The sequence below is a fragment of the Anolis sagrei genome, chromosome 1 (genome assembly GCF_037176765.1).
Source record: "Anolis sagrei isolate rAnoSag1 chromosome 1, rAnoSag1.mat, whole genome shotgun sequence".
Taxonomy (NCBI): domain Eukaryota; kingdom Metazoa; phylum Chordata; class Lepidosauria; order Squamata; family Dactyloidae; genus Anolis; species Anolis sagrei.
Window position 1 is genome coordinate 313,969,633 of NC_090021.1, and position 16,042 is coordinate 313,985,674.

Consider the following 16,042-nt stretch of genomic DNA (forward strand, 5'->3'; position numbering starts at 1 on the left):
CTCTAACATTTTATACATTATTTGTTATTCATAAAGTGCATTTTCTTATTTAATAACACATAACAGAAAAAAATTGTACACTGTACATGCAATGCAGGATCTCGGTCATTATGCATGTTTGTAGCTCAGATCCTGAATTCTAGATACGTTCTTACATTCAATGGAAACTTAATTACATAGTGTAAACATTCATACATTGATATGAAGATTGTTGCTTTGTTTAATTAAATTAGATAATACCGGGAACTCGGTGTGGGTTGGAGTTTTTACATGTCAGACTGGTTTCAGAATCAAGGACATTTAAAACAAACATAGATTTGCTATATTTGTTTTTGATAATCCGTCACGTTCCAGTTTCAAAATCAGCTCCCAATAAGGAATTCTGATTAAATTCTTGGATTTTGAGTTTTGATTTGTAACTGTACAGCAAAATGTGAAATGTTTGGATTTGGAACATGTCTTTTTAAAAAGCTCAGCTCCTCTTTAGGGCTTTTGGGGCCATTGTGCCTTCAATTAGGGAGTTTCACTAGAGCATTATCTTGACCTATTCTAAAGCCTGCACTTTACTCCGGCCCTCCTACTGTTCCCCATCATTTGTTTAGGTTATGCCCCTGTACATTTGATCCCAAGTCCCTGTACATTTGATCTCTGCACTTTCCATTGCCTCTTTTAAGGAATTATTGCACTCATTGAGCCTGATCCCAGGTATGACTTTTACTTAAGCCACATTGTTTTTATGATGTTGTTTACAGTTGTGTTTTATTATTATATTATTTGATTTTAATGTGTTTTATTTTATCTGTGATTTTTGGGCTTGTCCCCTTGTAAGCCGCCCCGAGTCCCTGTGGGGAGATGGTAGCAGGGTATAAAAATAAATTACTTACTTACTTACTAAATGATTTCCTCCTAGGTAAATAAATGACAATAGAATCATGCTGTTACTTCAATTTTACTCCAAAGCTGCCATTGACGTATGGCAAAATATTCTTGAATTTATCCCATAGAGGGAGAATTCGTTGAAGAATACTTTAATCAGGATATGAGTGTAAAAAGGTATGAAAGATGTAAATCATGAAGTGCTATAAAATTGAGCGTTGCGTGAGATGATACAAGTCTATCAACCAGCTGGCCTGATAAACTTGAGGAATCAAAGCAACACATTCTACTTATCCAAAAGCTAGTCTCCTTTTAATAAGAAATCTTTTTGTAAGTGTATTTATCTGAATGTGAGTAGCTGGGACAAAATAGGTGTTCCGTTGGTATACTGCCCATCTTGCTGTTCAATAGTCTCCCACCCTGATCTGACTGAGCAGGTAACATCACACTGATGTGATTGAGTAATCTCAGCTTTAAGAGTCTATCCCACCAGTGCATTTTAATACGTGGTTTGAAATCCATAAAAGCTCATGCAAACATTTCAATTGTTTTTTCAGCCTTTTAAGAGGGAGCATGTGGCTTATCTATTTGCAGGGTACACAGACCTCCTTTTAAATAGATCTTCCCTTCAACTCATATATGAATTTCACTCATTTCATAGTAAAAAATATTTTACCACTTAAACTAGTTCTATACATGTTGGAGATGACAGTGCACCTTCCAGCAAGTATGAAATTAAAAAAAACCATGGTCATGAATAACATGGGGCTTAATAATTTGAAAACATTATTTTGATAAATGTTACAATGGAAATAATAGCATTCTGAAAGCATTAATGCATTTTAAAATAATTTTAATTGATACAATTAAAATACTTGGCACAGGTAACTGAGTAACATTCATACAAACAGAAGCAGCATAAGCTTTCTTCTACCTATGAATTCACATGACTAATAGTCCATGCTTATATATTAATTTCTCTTTTGAAAAGTACAAACATACCTACTTGGCCAGTTGCCACAATGTTGATAAACTTGGGATGCTGATTGATAGTGAGGCACAAAATGTCATCATTATGTTCCTGGTAAAAAGACTGAGAACCTAGAGAAGAGAATGCAACGTATTACTTAAATTATACTACATGTACATGTATACTACATCGTGGCGCAGTGAGTTAAACCACTGAGCTACTGAATTTGCTGACTGAAAGGTTGGTGGTTTGAATCCAGGGAGTGGGGTGAGCTCCTGTTGTTAGGCCCAAATTCTGCCAACCTAGCAGTTCAAAAACACGCGAATGTGTGTAGACCTCCGCCAGGAAGGTAATGGCGCTCCATGCAGTCATGCCAGCCACATGACCTAGGAGGTGTCTACGGCCAACATTAGCTCTTTGACTTAGAAATGGAGATGAGCACCACCTTCCAGAGTTGGAAACAACTGGATTTATTTATTTAAAAAGGGGTCCCAAAGGAGACTTAGAGCTGCTTAATGTCAAGGGGAAACCTTTACCTTTTACAACATGTATAGTGGGGAGCAGAAAAATTTAAAATCCTATTAGTGCAAGAGAAGAAAATGCATATTTTTGATCACAATAAACTACAATGAACAGCATATTTAACATTTATTGATGTTTCCTACCTGTTGCCACATTATACAGAATCCCAACGGATGCAGTGTGATAAATTATGTCAGCACCATCATTCAAGTAGTGCACATTGTTCCTGCAATCTTTACCTCGATATCCAAACACCAGCTCCAGCACTAGATCCTATGAAAATAGTTTTATAATCACCATAGTCTTAAAGCTTCCTTGTGAATAGAGGCTACTTTACTGATTTATCTTTAAACTATGAAATGAACTCAATTTTAAAAAAATAATGTCCTAAAACACTAAGAAGAGTCCTATAACTTATGTCACCACTTTTATATTAGGGAAAATAAAGATCACGTTTCTAACCATTCTAATAGTAGAAAAGCCCACACTCAGCTTTGGATAGAAAATGCCTGTTCATTCTTCCAATCTATCTGGGCTTTTGGAAGATCCTTTTAAAAAGATACAAAATAAATAAGACTTCTGTCTTTATCCAATATTCCCCCTGTTTGTCCAAAACGAGTCTAAGACATAGGTTAAAAAACCTATTTGATGAGATATACGTTGTAACCCCATATGTTTTGCTAAAGTGATCATAATAAGAATTACAGTTTTATTTACCTCTATGGGTCTCTTTTTCTTCCCAATGTTATTTGTCTGAAGTTTTTCAGGCTGAGGCAATGCCCTACTAACTGGTGGTCTGAAACAAAGAACTGTGAATAAGAAAAGGTTGTCCGTCACCCATTCAGTACTAAAACAACATCATCTGAACTGTCATCTGGAAAGAGAAACTGTTAACTGTTAGTACCATTTTACAAATTAAAGGTGGCTTAACTCTATTTTATAATGGAAATATTAATTCAGTCCCAGATATAAATCAACTAAGTAATCACAGCATTTTTTTTAAAAAAAATCTCTTGCCTCTTAGTATTCTAGCACCATCAGAAATTTAACATTTCCTGGCAAATTTTATTTATTTATTTATTTATTTATTAGGCAAAGAGAGTTTTTTTCTACTTCTCATAATGCCCTCTTCAATTCTTTTCTTTATTTTTACCTAATTTTGTTATTCTATCAGGAATTTACTCACTAGTTCTCTGACGCAGAGACACTGAAAACTCAAGAATTAAGCAGTCCCTTCTGAAAACAGTTATTGTTTCTTATAACACAGAGACTATTGGTGCATACTTTTTAATTTGATATATATTAAGATATTTCCCACCACATTAAAGATAGAACCAAAAAATGAAGATATTTTGACAATCACAGGCTATGAAAATTCTAGATGGCAAACATCAGTTCCTACTATGGCACAAAATGATGTCTGACCAATGGTAATGTATGAGGCTGGAATATGTTAATGAGGCTGAGACCAACAGTAATGTATGTGACTGTAGCATTTGATAATAATGAATGTGAGGACTCTGCATGCTGTCACTAAGTTTATGGTGATGGAACAGAGATTATGGAAGCTTCCCTGAACTCCATTAATCATCTGCGATAACATGACACTGGGGGGGGGGGGGGGGGGGATGAATATATCAGGGGACAAAGAAGAACAATGTTGTAGGAGCATAAAAAATACCATCTTATTCATTTGCCAAATAAAATTGTGTGGTGAGCAACTGTAACTTATACTGACATGCAGTGTTGGCCATTACTATATTATAGATGAGAAACAGAACTTCTCTCCCCTTCAGGTCTATTCGCAGGACAAAGAAAGCATTCATTTAAATGCTTTGTGCTATATCATCACCATCACCATCACCTTTATTTGTACCCCGCCACCATCTCCCCAAAGGGACCCAGGGCGGCTCACATAAGCACTCCAAGTGCTACATGCAGACAACAATACATGTATAAATACAATGGCATAAGTATAATCAACAGGAAATAAAGCCCGACTGCTCATTGGAGGGAAGGATACTACAGATAAAGCTGAAGTACTTTGGCCACATCATGAGGAGACAGGAAAGCCTAGAGAAGTCAATTATGCTGGGGAAAGTAGAAGGAAAAAGGAATAGGGGCCGACCAAGGGCAAGATGGATGGATGGCACCCTTGAAGTGACTGGACTGACCTTGAAGGAGCTGGGGATGGTGACGGCCAACAGGGAGCTCTGGCGTGGGCTGGTCCATGAGGTCACGAAGAGTCGGAGACGACTGAACGAATGAACAACAACAAGTATAATCAAAAGCGCATAAAAATCTCCTGAATAAAATTATAAAAAATTGAAAATTATAAAATTCCTAAAACGCAGTGGAACGGCTGGCTATTAACTCTTGAATATCTATATGGAGATGTCCAGAGCCTACAAACATGGAAGTTGAGGGAGGAGAATAAAGAGCATGTAGCAGCCCCTTTAAAACGAACTGTTTTTTATTTCTGCATAAGCTTTCGAGGATAGAAACCTACTTCTTCTGATACAAAAAGAGTGGAATATAGTACAGAATCACTCTGAACTGCATCCAAAAGAAATGAGTTCATATCCATAAAAGCTCATGTAAAAGTAAAACCAGGCACTCTTACGGGTTTACTGCATTTATTTCCCCCTCTCACTTCCCCTTTTTCATGCTGCAAGAGACTTACATAGCTACTTTTTTGAATACTACTACAGATGAGACTGCATTCATTGATGGATAAATGGTTATGGATGTGATACAAGGGACAGAATTCTGTACATGTGAAAGCCTTTATGAAATGTCTGCCTAATTCTTAACAGACTCAATCGAAAGTATGAAAGAAGTATGAAAGAATGTGGTGATGGTGATATGGCTGAATTATATTGTTTAAGAAGGGTAATGCTCCTTTGTGAATTAAAATACTATAAAGCTTGTTACAGAGATATAGAAAGGTAAAGATTTAGTCCTCATGAAAGTGTAACATCTAATGGCCATGTGATGTAATGAAATAGATGTAAGGTACTTTGCATGCAATGTAATCTTATGAAATGAAAACACACTCCTAGTAATTGACCTGTCTGTGTTTCTGACTAGGGGGACTGTATATGTTTGTATATTTATGAATGTGTATATTAAATAGCCTAAAAGATTACCCATATAATTCCATATAAATATCCTGAGATTCCAAGGCTTAACAATGGGGAGGGGAGTGCTCTTTCATGAATTATTTTTAAAGAAGGGAGTTAATCTACTGAGCTGCTAAACTTGCTGACCGAAAGATTCGTGGTTCAAATCCGGGGAGTGGGGTGGGCTCCCGCTGTTAGGCTCAGCTTCTGCCAACCTAGCAGTTCGAAAACATGCAAGTAAGAGTAGATTAACAGGTACCGCTTCTGTGAGAAGGTAACGCTGCATCATGCAATCATGCTGGCCACATGACCTAGGAGGTGTCTATGGACAATGCTGGTTCTTTGGCTTAGAAATGGAGATTACCACCCCCCTGAGTCGGACATGACTAACCTTAATGCCAGGGGAAAACTTTACCATTATGTAAAGTTCTCTGGGGGTTGGTGCTCATCTCTATTTCTAAGCTGAAGAGCTGGTGTTGTCTATAGACACCTCCAAGGTCATGTGGCTGGCATGACTGTATGGAGTGCTGTTACCTTCTGGGCAGAGTGGTATCTATTGATCTACTCACATTTGCATGTTTTCGAACTGCTAGGTTGGCAGAAGCTGGAGCTAATTGCGGTAGCTCAAGCCGCTCCACAGATTTGAACCTGTGACCTTTCATTCAGCAAGTTTAGAAGCTCAGCGGTTTAACTTAGCTTAGTAGTTATTTTGCTGAAGAGCAGCTATGCAATGATAAGAGTAATGTACTGAAGATGGTACTGTAGATGGCAGATATATGTAAATTGATTTAAAAGCATTTGTGTGACTTTAAAACTAAACAATCCAAGGTGAGTGCTAGGATCTACTCACAATTTTATTATTATAGATTATATACATGTAAAGAAAAAGAAAGATGAAATAATTTAACCATCATTTTTGCTCATTCCAATTTTGCTCATTTCTCTTACTCATTCCAATTTTTTCATAATGTAGATACATTTCTAGCTATTATTACTACTAAATGCTGACTTGTCTTTGTAGTATCAAATTGATATTTGCTGTTTTGAACATTTTAAACCAGAAAGACAGTTGTTGTTCTTTTAATCTATTTACATTCAGATTTTTAAGAGCAGCAGCTGCAAACTACAAATAGGAAGGAAGGAATATCAGGCATGCCCCAACGCTGGCAGTCTTTAGGAGCCTGAAAATGGGGTTATTCCAGTGTGCCTTCCCAGAATAAGGAAACTCCCAGCAATATGTCCCTAAACGCACTTTATTAGTGATCTAGGATTGTCTGCACGTTCTATCCCTCTCCAAAATTTCTATCCTGTTTATAAGTCACCTGGTCACGCCCAGCATTATTTTTTAAATTTTTAATTAGTACATTTGGCCCTGCCATAGGTTTTTAAACGTTGTTGTGTTATTGTTAATGTTTATTGCTATTTTCTGTTTATAAGTTTTATTTATTGTTTGTATTACTGTTGCTATTGTTTTTATTGTTGTATTGTGGGCTCAGCCTCATGTAAGCCGCACCGAGTCCCTTGGGGAGATGGTAGCGGGGTACAAATAAAGGTTTTTTGTTTTTTTTATTAAGGAAAAAGCAGCTGGGAAGGAGATTCACATAAAAGTTACTAATACGTATTTGAGTATCCCACTGAGTTTCTTTGTTATTTTCACAGTATGATTCTAAATCTTATTGCACTAGTGTCCTTTACTGTGTAGAATTATGTGTGTTCACAACTATTCTAGAATTTCAATTATTCTTGCAGTATATTGTCACTATAGACAGATATACTTTCAAATATGAACATACTTTGAAACAAGTTTGGAGTATGAACAGTACTCATACTTCTGGAGAGAAGCAGTTGGAAGAGGTGAAAAGTAATACTAATTAGGGATGCCCAGAGTGGCAAACTATTTACTTGGAAGCTTAATTATATGCCAAGCACTTACTTTCAGTCCATTGGGTCTAATTGATAGCACAGCTTACACATGCATGCCCTATTAATTAAAAAAAATTCTTCATACTTGATACTAAAGTTGAGGTATTACTATGCATGTAACTGTATATAGACAAGTGAAAGTTCCTACAGGTTTTTGATACAGTTTTAATATTTTTATCCTAAACTCAAGACTTCTAAATAATAATCTGTATTAGGAGTTAAGTTAATTACTAACAATGAAGAAAAAAAACTTCAAAAGAATATCAGCTGACAAGATCCCTAAAACATGACTGTATTTCATATGCTAGTTCATGTCATGTATGTTCAGTATTTTAACATTTGTTTTTAAATCTATCAGTCGCTAGAAGAAGAGAAAATCACTTGAAATGTTTACCTTTGCATTTCTAAACATGTACAAAAATAATATGGAAATGTGTGGAGTGTTGGATGGATCAGGGATACATTTCTTAATGATACCAAAATAGCAGACAGTTTTGTGTGGTGATGAAGATGATGGTGAAATGAGAACAGACATTATCAAAGGGATTACCTGGAACCTCTTTTCAGCAGCAGATAAGAAAAAGAGAATGATTACTTATTCCAGTCTGGTTGAATGCTAATTAATTTAAATATGTGTTGGAAAAGTTAAAAAAAGCAATCTAAAATACTTTTACACCACAAAAGGTATTATAGCGATTTGTGGAGTTTCCCCATCTCTTTTGGCAATGTATAAAAGTAAAGGAATTTATGGGAAAGAAGGGAAGTTGGACATTGTTAAGGGCAATGTAAACAACACAACTGAAATACATGTTTTATAAGGGTACATGGCTCTATTATATTATCATGTATGACCACTGTATGTTTACTTGTGTGTGATAAATGTGAAGGCGGAAGAAGGAATGATTGGAGCAGGAAGTGGGTGATTGTCTCCATAATTATTATTTACAAGACCACAACATGAAAATAAATACATTGCCAGGTTATTGTTTTGAAGCAGAGTTATTGGAATATAGGTACGGGTTTACCTATTTATTGTTTGAAAGTATTCACAACACTCATCCACTAGTCCCATTTATATTTGTTGTTCTGTTGGACCTCAGAGTGGCTTTTGGTATCATTAAACATATCCTTCTAGGCTGCCCTCTTGGGATGGGACTGGGAGGCATGATTTTAAAGTGGCTTCCTTCCATCCTGGAGAGTTGAACCCAGAAGGTGGTGCTGGGCAATTCCTATTCAACCTCTTGGCTGCAGACCCTTAGATTTTGGTTCTCTCCCCCAGGCTGTTTACCATATACATGAAATCTCTGGATGGTTTGAAGAGAGTTCAGAAACTTCAGCTCATTCTAAGAATGGTACCCAGTTCTTGATTATACTTGAATAACTGTAACACATTTTTCATTGGCTGCTTTTAGAAACCATTCAGAAATGTCAGCAATTTCAGAATAATAGTATTAAGATTGCTGATTTGGGCTAGATACAGGGAAGACATAACTTTCCTTTTTATAAGTGTTCCATTTACAGGCATGTTTCAAAGTGCTAGTTATGATATATAAAGTCTTACAAGGCTTGGTTCAAGTTATCTGAAGCACAATATTTTCTCATATGAGCCTGCTTATGACTTGAAATTTTCAGGAGAGGCCGTTCTCTTTATTGAACTATCCTCACTGATATTTCTGGTGAGACTATGAGACAAGGATTTCCGAGTGGCTGCTCTTAGATTTCAGAAATTCCTTTCTACAGCAGCTGGATTAATGCCTCCTTGCATATGAAGGTGAAAATAATAATGCTGGGGGGGGGGGGGGGGCTTTAATAATGTGTTGTTTTGTCTATCTTTTTTTTAAAGGTTGTGTTTTATATGGCTTTTAATCTTATTGGTAATTGTAACTTTTTATCTCTGTATGCTTTAACATTTGCAAGCCATCTTGATTTCCAGGAAGAGGGGGGATGTTTGTTTGGAAGCACTGATATACACGTCATTTTAATGCTCCTATTGGAAGTTTTCAGTCCTTTTCCACAACTATTTCTCCCTCTTCAGCAGACTTTCCTCACACCATTTCGTATGTATCTGCGTGGGTATGTCCATGCACACATCCATACACAGATTATTATAATTCTCATGGCCAAAAAGACTATGTATCTCTGTTGTATTGACTATTGTTGTTGTTATATTTATTTATACCTCGCTTTTTCTCTCCACAAGGAGACTCAAGAAGTTCTTACCAACATGTAGCCTAATATTATGAAGATTAAAATTCATTACATTTAACCAACACTGAATAACTGGAGGAACCTAAAGCTACTTCCTGCATCCTGACAACTATGAAGCTAGAATTGTCTGAGAAGACTATCAGATACCTAATTGTGAAGATAAATACAGGAATTTCATATATTCAAACATGTATTCTAATGCCACCAATATATTGAGGATCATCTCTCACAATACATATTTCTAAGAAGAGAAAAAGGCATAAAAGAAAGTACATAGATGTCTCCAGAGTGTTACAGCTAGCACTAGATTTTCCGATTGCAAGCCAGGGCTCTACAATTCAGCTCCTCCCCAAAAAAGAAATCAGCAGAATCTGAGTCCTAAGCAAAACTCATATCAACTTCTCAGCATTATCTGTCTTTTCATGTTTTTAGAGATGGAATGGCTAACTATGCATGTACAAAATTACAAATGCTCATTTGATTATTTTAGATATACAACATATATATACAACAAAACACTAATGTCAAAATAGAGGTATTAAGTACCATAGCAGAAGTCTATTTTATTCTAACAAAGATACTATTATTAGAGTTTAAAACACAGAAGCAACATTATTTCTCTTTAAAAAGCAAAACACACAAACAGCTGTAATTGTTTTTCTTTAATTATTGGGTATGTAGAAATATTTGTAAAGCATGTACAATTGTAAAAAGGAGTAAAAATAATGTTGTACTACATAACTGAAGTAATAAACATTTCCATCTAATACCTTGTTTCAAGGTCTAAAATTACTTAGAAACACATTTTTTTCTCTCACAACTACCTCCATATTGCTTAACTACAAAATTCCCCTCATTATTTTGGAAATTGCAAGAAAAGACTATTAGGATGTCCAGTTGTAGACACCACTAGGCACTCATCTGGAAATTGAGTTAATTTGTCGCTGATTTTTTAAAAATACAATTGAAACTTGGGAGGGGCTTCTTAGGTTTGCTTTTATTAAACATCATGTGCCCTATGGGGCATCCCCTTCCTACTTTCTACTTCTACAAAGCTACTTTGGGAGACATGTAGACAGAGATCAAAGGGGGATTTGTTCCACCAGTGACATTCATCCACTGGCAGATGGGCATACCCAAATGAAACTCTGATGATGTGGTCCAAGTTCCAGGTCTATTCTCCACCAATATTGGGCTCCTGCTTTGGATAGCATAGGGAAGGGTTAACACCCCTGTGGCCTTTGCTTTGCTGTCTGTGCCCCAGATTTCACCTCACTTTCTGTCCCTGTGATAATTGGATTTCGAAAAATGTGGCTTGTTGTGGAAACAAGGATTGTGTCATATGTTTACCTTACTGTCTAATTTTGTCATAGAAACAGATCCTTTCCCATTGCATTCACACTGAAGGACGTTTCCCAACTAGCTGAAGCTGGTTAGTACTTAGTACAGAACTAAGTAAGGAGGTATCATATCTTGGCTTATACCTCTTGACAAACATCCTGTTTAATGCTGAACCTTAAGCTCTCAGTCTATTTAGAACATGTATAATCATTCCTAGAAACAAGAAATTGACATCAGATTTGTACTCACCCCTGCTCCCCTGGGGCTTATTGGTTCTAATTTAGAGCTCAGTTTGGAAAAGATGGCAATCAAAGCAAAGCTTAAGTATTTGCATGGCTGCAAATGACTAATTGTACTTACCATGAAGGTTCATTCTGGGATGGCAGGAGGAGCAATCCACTATAACAATGTTCTATTCTACTGTGGAGGCATCGCCTCTGAGCTCCAGTTTTAAAAATGGCTGCTGTTTCCAAAATGACAGTTGCAGTTTTTTTTTGGGAGAGATATAATTGCTACTGCGATGTTCTTCTCCAATCTGGAGCCACAGCTTCTGAGCTCCAGTTTTCAAAATCAAGTTGCAGCTTAGCAGGAGACATGTCATTGTATATCTTTCCTAATTTTCCCCTTGTTATTTATCCTTTCTAACATTCTTTCCTTTTAAGTTTGCCAGAGAAGGACTGGTTGGTTAGGCAGGATTGAAAAACCTGTTGGGGAAAGGGCTGGGGTCTTAATGGCACCACTGAAAAAGAACTTTAGATCCTGCCACTCTAGTTGGAGTGCAGATTGGGTGAAACCCAGTTGCAGTGCAGTGCTCTTCTTGGCCATCCCAAGAATGTTCCAACTGCTCTGTGCATTTATGTGAATAGAGAAGGGAATTCCTCAGTACAAGGGTGAAAGATTTGCTTTTCTTAGCACTGAGTGGAGAATCCCTGGACTTGTCTCTAAACCTGATTAGAAATAAAATTGGTTGCTCCAAGCACTACAGAAAAGCTGACCATTTCTAGCTCTGAGAGAAGAGATATACACAAGAAGTATCCATTCTAAGCAAGATACAACCTGCAAGCCATACGGTTCCCACTCCTGCCTCATTTGTAGAACCATTTAGATAAGTTATATTTTTTCAACAAGATCTGTACTTAAATTATTATTTATATTTTTAAAAGTGCTTACCTTACAACCCCTTGCCTTCACATGAAGCATAAAAATTAAGCAGGAATATTAAAATATGAACACTGAATAAAATAAATCTAGGGTAAAGAAAATTGAAATTAATTTCATGGATAAGGTATTTGCCTTTAACCTTTAATCATTCTAACAATGAAACATTTTGATATTTAATATCCTAATTCAATAGGATTCTGTGGAAAACCTTCAGGTGAAATATTTACTTAACTATGAATGAAAGAAGCATAAACTCCATATTTCATTTTGAGTAGGATCTATGTCAGATTCTTAACTGGATATTACATTATCTGAGCAGAAGCCAAAAGGGGAGCTAGAAAGAGAAGGATAGTCCATTTTATTAGGCAGGGGGGAGTTGATGGAGGAAAACCATTCCCCCCATTTTCGCTGGTAATTCCTCCTCCCAACTTCCCATTTCGTAAACAAAGGTTGTTTCGACGATGGCTGTATCAGTGGGGGGAATAACAGGAAAATAGGGGGAAATGGTTTAACTCCTTCAAGCCCCCCTCCCGTAAAATGGACTATCCTTCTCTGTCTAGCGCCCCCTTTTGGCCTCCACCCATATAATAGAACAGTAACAAAAAGATATGTATAAAGTTGAAGGACCTTTTAACGTAAAATTTATTGTGAATTAATGTAATGACTTCAAATTAAAGGCAGAATCGCCACTTTTGGGTGATGGATTTTTAAAAATACATATTTATAAGATTATGTATTTAGCATCTGAGTATTGAAAATGGAGTTCAAAATGAAAGATAAGAATTTGCCCACACTTAAACACTTTTAAAAAATAGAACTGTTCATGCAACTTACAGTATAAAGACACAAAAACCCTATTTATAAATAGGCTTCTAAAAATATAAAATATTATTTATAGTTATGTGACTTCAAAGTCATTTCTAACTTATGGCAACCCTAAGGGTTTTCTTGGCAAGATTTCTTCAGGGGGAGTGACAAGTATTCAAACCCTTAGTTGACCCTAGTTGTTTTCTAGGTGTCTGTGCTAATTAATTTGCCTGTTTTTTTTCAGCTTCCCCATTATTCTGCATTTGTGCTCTAGCTTCTTGTGGGTAGACCATAGTCTCAGTACTTCTGAATAGGATCTAGCCATCATGTACTGCATGTCTTAAGCACTGTTTCCATTTTGCTATGGAATCTTCCTCCAAGCCAAATTCTTTCTGTGCTCACAATTCTGTTGGAGCTCATACCTTTAAAAGTCAGCTCACTTTGGTCAGTTTCCTCCATCCATTTCTATTGTATACGCACAATATTACAGTGCAGAAACAAAATGCCTCAAAGTTTGCATAGGTGGGCCCTGGATTTTAATTCATCAACTCTGGTTATGGTAAGATTTATCTCTTGAGATATGTATCATTTGGTTGCTGCCACCCCCAAACTATATAGTTCTGTACATGTTACTGGTAATAACAACCAGTGGTGCCATTAGAGGTGCAGGACCTCACTCAAAAGAGTGTACAGGAGATCCTTACATAGAACAATGAAGACTTACTACATTTTGGTATACATATTGCCAATAAAAGAACCTCTCATGTGAGACCACATGACAGTATATGTACTATTCATTGCTACATGTGAAGATGGAACATTGGAACTTGCTGTGAATGCTATTCTGTGCTGGTATGAAGAAGATATTTGAAAATAATAAGCTGTGTCCTCTATATGACCCAGAAAAAGCAAGACCATGTGACCAGTGTTTCTGAAAAGAGATTGCCCTCCAGTTCCATTGCCAAGCAGAAAGAACAAATTTACAAGTAAAAGGGTAGAGGATATGCAGTGTTTAGCCTTCCAAGAGGCAGTCATGTGAAGTACTGTGTCATCCTTTGAACTCCCATCAGCGACAGTGAGGGTCCTGCCAAAGGCTGTCTCAATTGAAACAATAGTGTCACATTTGTAGTGCTTTGTTACGTTTGACTCAGGTTCTACATATTCAGTGGGAGAAAGAAAACACTGACATGACTGTTGCCTTGGCAGAGTATGCTGTAATCTATCTTGGGCTCGGTATTTGTGCCAAATCATACATTGTGGAGATGCATGGTTTATTTCAGTAAGTGCTAGTAGACTCGGAAGTCTATCTGCATAGAGATACAGCATGAAAGTGAACAAAATATGAATTGACATTTGGCCATTTTCATATACTGTACATCTTAAGTGTCCTGTATACATCTCATGTATGTTATAATCTCTCAGAAGAGGGGTGATTTGTAAAGATACATAGCGCCAGCATTTGAGATCTATATAATACCTTTTTAATTCTGGGGGTAGAAGTTCAGTATATAACATGTTTGACTGTATCCCCTGTTCAGCTCCTTTTGGGAAAATAATGAAGATAATAGAGTAGACTCATTTAGGCTATAGAGCAGTGTTTTTCAAACGTGCTTCTCCAGGTGTTTTGGATTTCTCCCAGAAATCTCAGCCAGCTGTTAGGAATTGTGGGAGCTGAAGTCCAAAACATCTGGAGGAACACCATTTGAGAAAGCTAAAAAAACCCAATGGAATTTTGGCCTGCATAAATATTCCTATGCAATTCATGCATGTGAGGAAGCAGAATTAGTCTATAAAAGCTTATGCTACCAACTTCTTTCAGTTAGTCTTAGGTACTAATAGAGCAATTTGCATACTTTAAAGAATGGTGAATAAGGAGCATGGAAGAGAAAGCAGGGGAAAAAATTTGAAAGTTGTTAAAAATGCAATTTCATTGCGAGAAGCAATTTCATTTTGAGAATAAGGAGAAATAGCAAGAAGAGGCAAAATGCTGGGAAAGTAACAGCAAGAGCCGGAGCAGTTATATAAGAGATAATAATTAAAGAAGTTTCTGGGCCAAGGCAAAGAACTGGATCTTAAGGGTGTCCTTTCTTCAGAAACATTGGTCACATCATATTGCCCCCTTCTGGGCACAGTTGAGGACAGTGCCTATTGCTCTGGACACCTCTGGAGTGCCATTCAAAGGATCTCTACCTTGAGGTGGAACTATTCACATTCCAAGTTTATACAATATTAAACAGAAGTATGATCAAAGGCAATTGTTCAAAAATAAAAATCAGTTATCAATTCCTTTGCTACATGCCATGCATAGCTAAACTTTAAATATCTGCCATTTCAGTGGTGTGGGCTGTCCCTTCAGATCAGTTATTCTACCCATCATTATGCTCATAGTTGTTCTAGACAAGTTGGCCTCTGGTACTCAATCTTCTAGCGATAATTTCTGGTTAGCCCACTATATTATGATGTTCTACTGAATTGCACATTTCCTCCCCAAAGTATGAAGTTACCTTTCATCAATTGAAGGTTCTTTTTGCTGCAGATGAGGCTTGATTCCAAACATAGGTCTGATGTTGGTTGATAAGGCTTTGATGGTGTAATTAATTTCATTTTCTCTTGTGACATCACTGTCATATCCTAGTAAAACATTTATAACCACAAGAACTATTGGAACTAAGACACAGGTGAACTGATTTTTATGTTATTTTATTTATATAAGTGTTCTTCCAAAACAGTAGAGACAAGACAATGAGTTGGATTCAGTGGAAACGTTTAAAAATTGAAATAATAATTTTGTTCACTGAAGAACAGCATAAGGTCCTTCTCACAGGAGTCTGAGGTAAATCACTTTCTTTCCATAGGTGATTCTAACTTCTTCCCTATGTTTCACAGGATTTCCTACCCTCCAGAGTAGACTGTCAGAGAGCATAAGGTGTAGAGAAGGAATAATGAAAACCATTTTCACACTTCTAATAGTTACTGAGTTCTTGTCAAAGCCCTAATGCAAGTAGCCTACTTCAAAGCCCTAATGCAAGTACCCTACCTCAAAAAGCCCTAATTTTATTTATTTATTTCTTTGTCGTGTCAGGAGCAACTGCTCCTGTTGTGAGAGAATTGG

The 16,042-nt window shown here is 36.7% G+C and overlaps 1 protein-coding gene across 9 annotated transcripts in view; it reads right to left on the reverse strand.

The window, feature by feature from the left end:
- EML5 (EMAP like 5) overlaps positions 1–16,042 on the reverse strand; it is a 103,367-nt gene that overhangs the window by 23,373 nt on the left and 63,952 nt on the right. For 5 of the 9 annotated variants that reach the window (XM_067462953.1, XM_060756954.2, XM_060756971.2 and 2 more), the window contains exons 27-31: positions 15,435–15,561; positions 12,133–12,147; positions 3,086–3,164; positions 2,512–2,641; positions 1,879–1,977 (exon numbers count right to left, since the gene is read on the reverse strand). In XM_067462953.1, coding sequence (XP_067319054.1) covers positions 1,879–1,977; positions 2,512–2,641; positions 3,086–3,164; positions 12,133–12,147; positions 15,435–15,561 — 450 coding nt within the window. Of the gene's footprint in view, positions 1–1,878; positions 1,978–2,511; positions 2,642–3,085; positions 3,178–12,132; positions 12,148–15,434; positions 15,562–16,042 lie in introns of those variants that run through there. The other 4 variants (XM_060756979.2, XM_060756962.2, XM_060756999.2 and 1 more) reach the window with 3 other exon arrangements.